The sequence below is a fragment of the Oreochromis aureus genome, linkage group 23, assembly GCF_013358895.1.
Source record: "Oreochromis aureus strain Israel breed Guangdong linkage group 23, ZZ_aureus, whole genome shotgun sequence".
In the NCBI taxonomy this organism is placed as follows: Eukaryota; Metazoa; Chordata; class Actinopteri; order Cichliformes; family Cichlidae; genus Oreochromis; species Oreochromis aureus.
Window position 1 is genome coordinate 44,845,402 of NC_052963.1, and position 13,544 is coordinate 44,858,945.

The 13,544-nt window shown below is 41.3% G+C and overlaps 1 protein-coding gene across 1 annotated transcript; it reads right to left on the minus strand.

Moving 5' to 3' along the window:
- Positions 1-291: 291 nt before the first annotated feature.
- On the minus strand, positions 292-13,455 carry matk (megakaryocyte-associated tyrosine kinase). Its single transcript, XM_031743435.2, has 13 exons — positions 13,252-13,455; positions 13,008-13,107; positions 10,483-10,596; positions 10,265-10,380; positions 9,524-9,743; positions 8,066-8,159; positions 7,847-7,912; positions 7,629-7,728; positions 7,348-7,432; positions 6,374-6,447; positions 6,007-6,202; positions 5,728-5,814; positions 292-1,827 (listed from the first exon to the last, which is right to left on the minus strand). The coding sequence occupies exons 2-13, from the start codon at positions 13,014-13,016 to the stop codon at positions 1,612-1,614; spliced, it is 1,377 nt and encodes a 458-aa protein (XP_031599295.1). The 5' UTR covers positions 13,017-13,107; positions 13,252-13,455; the 3' UTR covers positions 292-1,611.
- Positions 13,456-13,544: the final 89 nt, after the last annotated feature.

Sequence of the window (13,544 nt, forward strand, 5' to 3'; positions counted from 1 at the left end):
ATTGCTGCTCATCCCGTTACACAGAGCAGATTGAACATCGCAGAGCAGATTGAACAAATCGCGGAGGATAACAAGGATAACAAGAGACCGAGGATCAAGCCTCAATTTGCGATTCGTCTCTTGGGACAATACCAGGCTTACCAAGACTTAAATCAAATGACATCTTTAATTTGGTCGTGTGACACAACAACAATCCAAAAAGAGGCTTCATTTTGCTCTAAGATTTGCTTTTAGTAATACCAAGAAATCTCTTTCCCATAAAAAATAAAAAAATAAAAGCTGACAATCACGTGGTGAAAAACAGGTCATATGTGCACTTTAATAAATAGAACGTGAAAGAAACACATGCAGTTGTTCCATACCTTTAAAAAATATGATTTTTCTGAATTTAATTTCCATTTACTGATTTAAATTCTTGAGACCCTTTGAAAAGAAATGTTATGAGTTCCTCATGTTGTGAAGGTTTCCCGTTGTTACTCTGTAATCGCACATTATTTCAGGCCGTTCTCTTTAATATGCTTGAGTTGTGTTTACAGGTTTGGCATGCACTCCCAGTTAGAAGGGACGGAGATGTTTCAGACCTGAAATTAACGCGTGAAGGCCTAAAAGACAAAAATCAACAAAAATGAAAGAAAAAAATTACTCTGACTGATTAAGTGGTGTTTCAGGAGCTATCTTAAAAGATAAGATCGATAAGATTATATTATAAGATTATAGGATTATAAATAAGAGAGCAGGCCAAAGCTGCTTTTGAAAGCTATCTTAGCCCGTAACAATAATTGACTATAACAGCATTTGTCCTTTCCTCTACTACCCCCAAAGATATTATTGGGTCCCTAATAAAGTATAATTTGTATAATTTCTTAAAAATCTGTAAAGGCACCCATTAAAAAAAATCTTAAACACCTTTTTCCACTGGAAGTAAATACTCGTGCATTTCAAATACTGAAAATTTGACCCTAATTTCAGAAAAAATGACAAATTTGGGGAAACTGCACCATGAATCAGTGCCTGTATAATGAAAAGCAACCAAATGGATCGAGCTCCTTACAGCTACGTCAGAGTCACAGTCTCGTCCCTGCACAGATTTTTTGTTATCTGTTTGTGTCCTCTTACACATGTGACCTGAAAGCTCCTGTCCTCTTTCGCTGTGGACAGTGAAAGCTGCTTAATCTGGACTCGGAGTACACATATTCTTTCAAAACCCCCGAGAAACTGAGACAGACAGGTGAAGGAGAAACTCAGACAGGCTGAATCCTGTAAACACCACTCTGTTGTTACTGCTCTGCAAAATGTACATAGTGTTGCTTTAAGGGTTTACCAAAATTATTACAATCCATCCTGAGAGGAACATAAATATCTGCACTAAATATTATTGCAATCCATCCAACAGCTGTCGTGACAAAAGTCAAGCATGTCACGGTTTATCCAGTAGTTTATCAGGTTAGGTAGGCCATCGAGACCCAAAAGGTGAAGTTTGGTGTAGTCATGGCTCCAACCATCTTGCGTCACATACAGTCATGATCAGAGTTCACTGTCTTTTCCCTCTGGAAAACTCAACGGTCCAACAGCTTGTATTTGTATCCTAGACTGCAGGGCAATAATTCAGGATCAAGATCCGGTCTGATCTTGATACTTTGACCCAGAGCCCGGGCTGAGTTTTTCCATCTCTCGGTCAAGTTTCTCCCTCAGCTTGTGAAATCCGGGTCTTTTCCGAGGTTCCTGCTCCCAGCAAACCCTCATCAGGGAGTAAACACTTGGAGGACAGTCTTCTGGAGCTTCCATGCGATAGCCTTGTTCCACTTTGTCTTTCACCTCCTGCAGAGACTAAAGCAGAGGAGCAATGGGAAAATGTTTGACATAGGAACTGATTATCTCAGAAGATGAATACATTAAATGTGTTAAACAGGTTTTCATGGTGACTAAAATCAAAATTAAAAAACAATCCAAACTTAAACAATGATAGCTGCACTTTATGCAGAACTGCAATCATTGTGTGTTGTATTGAAAGCAGTGAGGGACAGACACCTGCACTGTTGATGTGAAGCAACAACAAAAACCACTGTGGGGGTGGAGTGCAGGTTTTGGCCAGGCTGTCAGGGCAGAGGTGAGGCAGAAGGATTTAGGGAGTAGGGCCGGCTGAGGTAAGTGGCACACCTCAAGTGCATCAGCCAATTAACCTTCTCTTGATATAGTGCAGGTCAGAGAGGACTAACAACCACATGCTTGCCCTTCCTCCAAGGAGAAGCCAAAAGCTGAAAGAAGCTTGAGTTTCTGTTTACTTTGCATGTCAGGCAAACCCTGCAAAGGCGCGGTGAGATGTGCAGTGTGCGTATGTCAACACTGTAAATGAAAGACCCGTTTTTGGACTCGAGGTATATATTATTACTGAAAAGACGTCCCGGAGAGCAAAGGCGTCTGCTACACTCTGTATAATATTAAACTACTTATAATATTTATTTAAAGTGATTCTAAAAGTATTCAGACCCCCTCCCTGTTTTGTTTTTCAATTTTGTTACTGCTTCAATAAATTCATCTTTTATCATTAATCACAAACTGAAAACAGAATTTTTTTTCTAAATTTATTGTAAAAATCCTGAAATAACAGATTTACATAAGTAATCAGACCCGTTACTCAGTATTTAGTCGAAGCACCTTTGGCAACAACAACAGCCGTGAGTCTTTTTGGGTATGATGCAACGAGCTTTGTACCCGTGGACTGGAGGAGTTTCCGACATTCTTCTTTGTAAATCCTCTCAAGCTCAGCTGGGTTGCATGCAGACTGTCTGTGGAAAGACACTTTCTGGTCCTTCCAGAGATGTTTGAGAGGGGTCGAATAAGGACAGTGAGCCACTCCAAGACTGTTTTGTCTTTGCTGTGTGCCTCAGGTCATTGACCAAGTTTGAAGCCATGAGCGCTGTAGAGCAGGTTTTCGGGTTTTGACCACTCGGCTTTCCCCTTCAGATGTTCCTCAGCCCATGGTGCTTGTCTACCTAATGTTTCTGTTCACTGGGATTCTCAACCACCACTGTCTGCTTGGCTGACAAGCAGCTGCTTGTTTGTCTGGAACATTAGGTCCCAATACCTTAACCCTGCTGTTCTCAACCACCTCCCATCAGGACTTCGGGACTGCTAATCCGTATGTGACACAGACCTTCCTGTACACTGTCCCAGCTTGTATCTTAAATTCCACTATTATCTGTTCAATATCTCCAAAGCACCTTTGCACAGCCTGTAACTTGGGTCCTGTCAGTTGTGGTGTGGTTGTGGATCTAGTATCTTGGGCCTGTCCTTGCACCGTCTGTGTTGTCCATTAGGCCAGCCTTTTTCTAGCCACAGGTACTCTTGGAGCAGCCGATCTCTTGGGGACATATTCCTGATGTACTCATGGATGTTTCCTCCTGGATCGTGGCTCTGGTTTCTGTGGCAGTGGTAAATATGAGCTTATAATTTGATTGAATCTGGTGGTGATGATAGTGAGTTGAGCTGTGTTCACGTCTGCAAGTGTCTCTGAGTTCATCTGCAAGCTGGGGCAGTGGTGCCCTTGGTTGTGTGGATGCTTTGAGTCTGGCCACAGTCTCCATCCTGTAGTTCAGTTGCATCTTCTACCAGAGTCGACTGACAGAGTCGTCGGTGTAGCCTCTGGATCTCCAGATGTTACTGCGCGAGGCAACCAAGTACTTCATGGTCAGTGTAGATGTGGGTCTTCTGCTTATCCAAAGTTCCCATGTGCACTGGATATAACAGCTCTCACTGGGTCAGCTGGCATAGTAGCTTTACATCAATACCCTGTAAATGTGTCTTGTTACAGACATAAGTATGTTCTTGGTTGGGGAACAATGACCAAGAACATCAGTAGATCCTGGCACAGATCTTGTTAAACCAGAAGATGTCCGAGCCAGTATGGCAATAGTTAACAACTTCAACAACTATTGGACTAAAAAGAGGGAATATATGAACAATCTTCAGCTTTCTTCTTTGCTTTTATCCTCAAATTCAACTGAAGGAGCTCGAAAAGAGCCGCTCAGATAACACAGCACAGCCAAAACACCAAACCTGTAACCTCAATAGTAATATTTAAGTCAGACACGTGCACCTCCCAGCAGTGCCAATGTGCTGCACATCAACTGTGAAGGAAGCTGCTCACCCTGCATGCTAAATGGTATTTACTAATTTAGCAAAGAGTGAAGTCTTCAACTGTTTAATGCGCGCAGGTAAACATAGCCTTTGTGTCAAAGCTCATGTATTTCTGCTCTATAAATACAGATACAGACAGTTATCACAACACACAAACTTCTGGTTCCTTCAGTGTCAGACACATTATAGCGAGGTTCACCATGAACATGACCACTACTGATATCAATCTGACCCTAACCAACCCGAGGGTAAACCAGCCTTCAATATAACAATTTACAACCTGCTATGAAGACATCTCATCCTCTCAGTGGAGTCTCTACTGCATAGTGGAGTACACAGACACAATTACACACGCGCGCATGCGTTTTTCTTGTTGTTAGTTTCTGCTCTTTGCCAAGTGTTAACTAATTAGATGTAGTGTTTAATTGAAGAGAAAACAAACTTACTTAAATAATCAACCCGTGTATTTGTTAAACAAGCTGTAATTGGTAGGTAATCATGTTCGTTTAAAAAGACACCACCTGAAGTACGACGGAAAAGAGACGCAGTACTCGGTGTTCCATTTAATTCTGCCTGATCCTACTGATCCCGTCTTCCTCACTAAACTGCCAAGATGCAAATCACCTTGGAGGTCGGGGATCAAATATTACCTGACAGGGATTAGAGTGATAAACAAGGCTGTGTTTAAGCAGTGAGGTTCCTCCCTTTCACAATCTGTCTGTTTGCTCCTTGCAGCTTCCTGTACTACACAAGTTCAGAGAGCAGGTTTTGCATGACGTCCAGGTGAAAGTGGAGATGACATCGGGCTTCTCTCACCTCATGTTAGTCGCTGACCATGTGTAAGAAATAGCACCACATGTAATCTATATGGACCACAGACTTCCTGTCATTTTTACTCTTTATTTGCAAGGTGAGAAAGTGAATTAATCCCTTGTTATAAACAGTGTTGAGTGTAACGTGTTCCAAAGTTAGAGAAATTAAATTCAATTTTTTAGTAACACAGTAACGCAAAAATCAGCTGATTTGAAATTGTGTGCTCAGAGGAGGAACTGTTGGACTGACCTACAGCTTTTGTGCCACAGCAACATAGACAATATACTTTTACTGCACAAAAAGACAAGAGCACGAAACACAAACTGTCCATAACAAACCAGTCGCATTATGCTGCTAACACAGCTTTGACTCTTTGCTAGCATCTGCACAGACAGCATGCTAACGCTAAGCTAAGCTGTTTCTACGTGTTCATGTTTCTAAAGTAGAATCAACTTTAAAGTGTCTTTGTGGGCTGGATTTCATCTTTGCTTTGTGTTTAAACAAATGTAGAAACTGAAAGAAAGATGGTGGCAGGTGCGTCCTTATTCTGACAGGGATTTATGTTGGTGTGTAGAACTGTAGGTTTATAGTGTTAATTGGTAATTATGTGTGAATGCTTTTCAGCTTACGGTGAAAATAAAGTCATGCTTTTAAGAAAATTAACAAGTAATGTGTAACACTTCTGTTTTTTGAGTAATGACCACAACTAACGTGTGTAAAGCCCCATTGTAAACACACACATATACACTGATAGCAGACTGCACTGGTGCTACTTACCATCTTGGGGTAAGGCTGACGACCGTATGAGAAGATCTCCCACAGAAGAATGCCGTAACTCCAAACATCTGACTTTGTGCTGAATTTCTGCCGGATGAGGACAAAAATGTGCAAAATGTAAAACGGCTTTCTATTAGGACATACTTTTTTAAAACAATTTAGTCCTTTCTGTCTTTAATTTAATTGATTCTTTAATTTGATAAGCAATATTTTAGAATTTATTAAAAAAAAAAAAAAACAGGTAAAAGACGAGCAAAGTGCATTCCTTCTTAAACTGACCTCTTTCTTCAGCGCTTCAGGTGCCGTCCATTTCACCGGCAGTTTGGCTTTATCTGACACCTTGGAATCCACTTTGGTTAGGCCGAAGTCGCTCACCTTGGCTACATTGTCATCAGAAATTAGGACATTACGAGCTGCCAGATCTCTGTGAACCAGCTTCTTTGACTCCAGGTACTCCATCCCTTCACACACATCACTAACAACAGACACGCACACATATAAAAAAAAAAGATTAAAAATACACTATTAAACACACACACCGTACAGCAGACTGATTATCAATCTGTGCACAGATAAAACCAATGCATTATTATGCACACACACTAGCTGTTGCTAATGAAAGGCTATTTTTGATGTTCACACTCACAGAGAAAAGCGAAGCAGCTGAACAGAGTTGACAACTGAACGCCCACGTGTCCTGAGAAAGTTAACGAGGTTTCCCTGCAACAGACAAACATGCAACACTCAAAAAAGTCAAACCAAACAAAGTGTTTAATGTTCAAATATACATATTTATTATGGGAGAAAGGCTGAGGCTGTCAAAGTAGACCCAACGTTGCAAACAATGACGTTTCCATGTTTCCTCACCTGCTGCTGAAAAAGCTTTTTGCACCACATTTATGTTTAGTGTCTCAGCCCAGCTGTTTATTTACACTATCACGGCCTGAAAATGATGTTTCAGTTTAACAATCAAAGAAACGATCTGTGAGAAAACAAACTGAAGCTCCCCACCGTTGACTCATATACTAGGGAAATAGAGTTTTACTTCCTCTATTTCATACAGTTATGCTGACTGCAGCTTTATCATTGCCTAATATTTATTTACAACTTATTCATGCCTTTGCTTCATCTACGCTTGACTTTTGTAATTCACTGTATTTTCACTCTCTAGTTCAAAATGCTGGAGCTAGACTTTTAACTGGTGCTAGAACCAAGATTGTATGACTGATACTGGTTTCCTGTCCATTTTAGAAATCAGTTTAACATTTTCTATTACTGGTTTTTAAAGCTCTCAGTGGTCAGACCCCACCTATACTATCTCTCTTATTCACTTTCTCAAACGCAGCTGGAAAACTGTGGAATCAGCTTCAGGTGTCAAATATCGCTGTTTTTAATCTTGCTTCGTAATCTATTGACTAAAACTGCGACCGGTGTTTGTTGTCTTACTTCATATATGGGGCATGTTTTCAGCACTGTGGACAGATTTCTTCTGTTTAAATGTGCTTTATAAACACAGCAAAACTTACTTGCTAATTTTATGTACATTAACTTACTGTTAATTGATCCTAATGAAAACGACAGCCAATGATAAACTACTAATTGTAAAGATGCTGGTTGTACCTTTGTCATGAGCTCTGTGACAATGTGAAGCCCTTTGTGAAGGATGACTCCCAACAGCCGCACCAGATTTTTATGCTGCAGCTTCCTGGAAGAAGTGAGTCCACGTTAAAAATAAGAATTTAGCAGCATAACGGGAAATATAAGTGCAGGCTTACAGATGCATTACATTTAAAACAAGATCACAATGCATTCATTCTTTTTCACTCAGTAACTACTTGTGTTGTTTTCAGTATTGTCAGAATTTGCAGAAAAGCTCAAAGTGAAGAAATCTTGGGACTCACGTCATGACCGTGGTCTCCTGCAGGAACGCCTGAGCTGTGACATCACATTTAATGGTCTTCACTGCCACCCTCTGGCTCATGTACACCCCTTCATAAACAGCTGGGGGTTGAATCACACACACGCCGTTTAATCAACCTATTGCATCTTGACAATCTGCAGACAGCAGTCTTTGCTGTTTCTGATGCTTTTTAAAGGGAAATGAAAACGGAAAACTCACCACCAAACTCCCCTTCGCCGATATTCTCTCCCAGAGTGAGCTTCTCAATGTCCAACAGCCATCCATCTAAAATGAGCACATACGTAAACAACATAACCTCTCATGCATGTTTCCGTTCATACATTTCCATCATTGCTATAAATACTTCACATACATGACTCATCCCCACAAAGCAGCTCACGTCTTTTCTTAGGAAGCACACGCTGATGATAAACTTACTTTTAGACAGCTCCAACTCAGCTGACTTGGTTCCCTGTTTCTGTTTGGGTTTCAGAAGAGTCGTAGCGATCGAGCCTTTGTTCTTTGAATAGAACTGCAAAGACGGGAAGATTCAGTAAACACGATTTCAGTTTTTTATCTTATTTCGTACTCCATGTGATCATGCTTGGTTTACCCGGGAATTACTGACTCATTGAGATCAAGTACATTTTTTTTGGGTTTAAGACGGAAAAATCTCACTTAAACTTTACCAGAGAGCTGTGAAAAAATAACACATCTTAGTAATTCAGGAAACCTAAATGTGGTCACAGCTGTAGGTTTAAGTGCAAAAACATAAAGGGTAGTCCTATGAATAGACTGCACTCCACAAACAGCAATACTGAATTAAATCCTTGCACTAAACTCAAACATCATAGATCATGTAACATACTGCATGTACTGTTTTTTCTTGTCAGTGCTCTACGAGCGCTGGACAAACAATCCAGCTCAGATATTTGGCCGTCCTTCCTCCGTTTTCCTGCAGGAGTAAGTCAGCCGGTCTGACTCAGGCCTGGAGCCATCTGTAGCTCTCTGATAAGCTGCTGAACGAGCGCTGCCATCTCTGTGGAGTCTCCAAACTCTGACTGCACCCTCACACAAAGACCGGCTGAATGCTGATAAACCATAAAAGGGCTGAATTTGATTATCTCATCCTCATTTCGACACAAGAACTAAATATATTTTTCCTCTGCTGTCACTGATGATACACTGATGAGGCTTCAGGCTGACAAACAGCCATGAATACAGCAGGCCTGCAGTGTCTATTAAACGGAGACTGAGAAAATCATACTGCAATGAATTTTGCTGCACACTTTCTTCTTATCATAGGGGGTTTTGATAGCACTCCTCTCTCTCTTCCTTTCTTGCCAGCATTCCCATCGCCCTTATTTTGTGGTCAAAGCTAATTAGCTGGTGCTAACTAGGAACACTGGCAGTGCCACATTACTGCTTCCCTCAAGTGCAGGCTCTTTATTTTGGAAAGTAAAGGCTGGAGTGATGAAATCATCCAATTTTTCATTAAAAAAAAAAAAGCTGAACAGAAAGCCAGTCAGGTGACTTTCCCCTGGAGAGAAGGAGGATACAGATGGATTGAATTATGAGTGGACTGTTAAGCTTGTGTCCTCCTTCCAGATAATTTCGTAAGGATAATTTGCCAGCTGAACCCCCCAAGGCAATTTTAATTCTGCATGCACTTTAGGGGGGACTGAATCTGCACTTCCAGCTGTGCAACCTTGCATTGCATAATGATAATTAAATGATCTTGAATGTTGTAAATCGATAAACGGTGCAGAGAGTGCAGGCGGATCTGTCAGAAGGTGGACTTAATAAACTACATGTAGCTCTTTCACATATAGAGTTGTATCCACGTTAAACAGAATCTCTAACAGAAACGTGTCCAGTGAGCTCATTTCCTCCTACCTCTATCATATCGATGAGGTTGTAGAAATACTGTGTTTTATCGATGGTCAGCTTGTTGTCCTGATAAATCACCCTGTAGTGAATGACCTCTCCGGAGACGCTCACGCACAGGACGTAGTCGCCGGGATGGCGGATGCTCTCTCGCACCAGGAACAGGCCATCCTCGGCTGGCTGTAGCTTAGACACAGCTTCTGGACCGGAGATCTTTCCGTGAAACCAGCTGAGGAAAGACCGCGCACGCTGAGTCACATAAACTAATCGTTCCTCGTGAACATAATCGCCTCTGTCAGTGCGCCCCAGGGTGGCTGTGGCTACAACGTAGCTTGCCATCACCAGTGTGTGAATGTGTGTGTGAATGGGTGAATGACTGGATATGTAAAGCGCTTTGGGGTCCTTAGGGACTAGAAAGCGCTATATAAATACAGGCCATTTACCATTTACCATAATGCCCAATATGACATTTTTAAATTGCTCAACGGGCAGGAAGTGCTTACATACATTTATCAAGCATTCAGGTATTAACATCTCTGAAAAAGGAACTTGGGGTGTATACTCCAGATACCGTGTTTGTTTGCATGTCTAAGATGTGTGATCGCGAGTAATATTTTAAGGGCCGACCACAATGGAAACTAAATAAAGAGACAAACATCACACAGCATGTGATCGCTGTGAAAACAAGGGGGAAACACACCCACATGAGCTCTCAATACCTTCATGTGAGAGAAAAACAAGGGGACTTACGGCATGAGGCTGAGGCTGGGGTCGACTCGCAGAGCCTCTCTTTCACGCACATTGGTGGCGTTGATGATTCCTTCCTCTCCTGTGGTGTTGTGTCTGGCTCTGTAAAATCCCTTCTTCTAGAAGAGAGCAAAGTGCACTTTATCAGTTTCAGTTTCTTCCAAATAAAAATCCTCTAAAGCTGTGCAGCATCTGCAAAACATGACGGTGAGTGACGGTACCGTGGTTGTGTCAACAATAGTGAGGATGTCTCCTTTGCGGTACAGCAGTTCTCCAGGTTTGGGTTTTTTGTGATCCCCCTTGGCTACACACTGAGTACCAGCAGCCCAACTCATCTAAGGAGGCAAAGGAAAAATATGAGAAGGGCACTGACCCATGAGTGTGAGTCACACTTTGAGCTTGCTTTGCTAAACTTGCTTTTTTAGGACTCACACTTGTTATTTTACGTTTTTACTTGTCGTTTATCTTAGTAAACTGATGATCTGTGAGACCACCGAACAACCAGCATAAAACCAAAGCATTTGAACACATCTCTTTTGGACACACCCCCAGCCCACCTTGGTTTGGTGGTTGGTTGTCGACTTTATTCTGGTCAAGGTGAAAAAATACACCAACAAAAAGAGAATTTCCCTTTTTTGGAGGTTGGATTTTTTGGCCAAGAATTTTAGCAAATATATCTACAGGCAACAAATATTGGACCTCCATGAAATGATCAACTGATTTCCTTTTATGACCTTTACCCAATTTTCATCAGAATTAAATGTTATTATCTGCAAAATCTGAACATGATATCTTGAAAACTGTGGAGGACAGACTGCGAACAAACACACAGAGAGTCAAATGGAAACGATGACATACTCCCTCCGTTTGGGGGAGAACGATAGCCTACTCATCAAGTTCTCAAAGAGTTTGTGACATATGAGCATCAGTTTTGAAACATTGCCTGGTAAGGTAGAGAAATCATGAGTTAAAGTATTGAACAGCATTAATTGATGTAAAAACTTTGCAAATATCAGGAACTTGCATGAAGTAACAGAGTATCACATGTGCCTTTTTGCATTAACAATACTGCCATTAAAGTACTTCAATAGTCATGATTTTAAACTTATTTATGGCATCTTCAGAATTAAGTAAGAAAGTAGCAGTTTGAACAAAGGCAAGATGGAAATACTGGTAGTGCAAAATATCAGAGTTCATATTTATTCAGGGTGGGGACAAAAATGCTACATCATAGTGTGGCAATATTGTATCAATACAGGGACACTAAATATGAATATTTTATTAGACAAATTGAAATACTGGGGGAATGCTACAAACAAGACTTCTCATCTCATCCTGAGATGACGTCAACCGATTCAGCCAAAAGATTCCTGGACACATTTGGGATTGACAAAACCAACGTCCTTATTCAAAGCAAACTAATAGCTCAGTCATACAAGCAAAAACAGGACAACACCTTGCATCTGCAGTTAAATAGATTCATTAATTTAAAAAAATAGATATCTGTGGCTTTGTGCTGACTGTACTTAAATTTTTCACATTCATCCAGTTGATGGCAAGATAACCGCACAGGTCGCCTGACAGGAGGAAACCTTTCTGCTAACAGTCGCAGTCTGACTTGGACTGACTGCACTCACTCTCTGGGAGACTGTTGAATAACTGCTGTCTAAATTATAAATGCAGACAGATTTTCAACAAGTTACCATCAGTTTGAATGAGTCAATGACTGAGCACCAGCTGGTTGTATTCAGGTTATATCCCTACAGAACAGGAAGGACGCTGAGAAACAAGTGTAGAAGTTAAATGTGGTTTTCTGTGTACGTAGACAGCAGCAGATATGTGATTTCTGATAGTTTATCACAGTTAATGGGTGTATTACCAGAAACACGTTGCGTGATTGCCAACTTGACCTCATTCAAACAGAGATCGATATCAGACTGAGTCCATGTTATGGCAGATTTAGTGACAGTGTCGGTGGTGAGCTGGTGAGTGCCAACTCTGATATTTATCATCTATTTCTGTGAAACACAATAAAGTCCAGAACCTTGGCGTTAATTTGGACGGAACTGTGTTTTAATATTTAAAAAAAAAATACATATATATCAATAGTTAGAAAATCTCATGTCACCCTGAGAAAACTCTGTATTTGCAGCAGTATCAAAATCATCAGGACAACTTCAGCTCGTCTTGAATCCTTACACGTACATATAGAATTTAAAATAGTGATGAAGTCACTTTATTGGAAAATCCTTTTATTAGTTCATAACGCACTCAAAGGGTTTGGCCACCGGTACATCTCTGAGCTGCTCAGTCAGACCTGAGCAGGCTGAGATCTTTTAACTGTTCCCAGAATCAGATCTCAGCTGAGGGTGCTTTCGGTAATTTGGCGCAAGCTGCGTGCTGATCTGAGGTCAGTTACATCTGTGTTTACGGTTAAAAACATTTAAATCCTCACAGGCTTATAGTTCATATCTCTCTCTCTGTGTGTGTGTGTGTGTGTGTGTGTTAACTTGTATCCTATGTGTTTGGTTTTCTTGCCTGACTACACGGTTTATGGTTTACGTGTAATTAAATGTGCTGTATAAATAAAGCCGACACTCGGGTGTAAATTTGGATTAAGACATGAGATACTGCAACTTCGTGCATGTCCCTGTTAGTTTGAGGCTTTCCTTTAATAATCAATACTTTATCACATTAGCGTTAGCCTATAATCTGAAATACAGCTGCACACATCTGCAGTACGCACCTTTGCCATCAGCAGGGCTGGCTGGATAATTCTTTGAACACCTGGCCGAGAGCAAACAAGGTCTCCGAACAACCAGGAAAGATAAAACGCGCCGTCTGTCCTGTAATAAAACGCAAACAGATGCAGTATAAATCAAACCTGCTGTTCGATAAATCCGCCTCTGTCGCACAAAGTCAAAGCCAGAAGATGAACGCCCAGACAGCGCTGTCCGTCCGAGTCCTCGTCGGCATAAATGTTTCAGTACCTGCGGCTCTTTGGGGAGATGCTGAGAGGCTCTCTCCGCAGGACAGCCGAGAGAAACCGCCAGACTTCAGGTCTCCTCAGCGGGCACTCTCCGTCAAACTTATTTTCTGCCGAATTTCTTCATCGTTTCCAGCCCGTCAGCAGTCGCTCCTCGTCCTTATTCACATCTCAGAGCCCTGTGAGCGCTCGCAGTGGCGCGTGCTCAATGTCCGCGTGAACCACTTCCTCAATATTTAGCAAAGCGCAGTTTGAGAGACAGCGACGCTTTTTATTACATCACAAGACAGAAAAAAC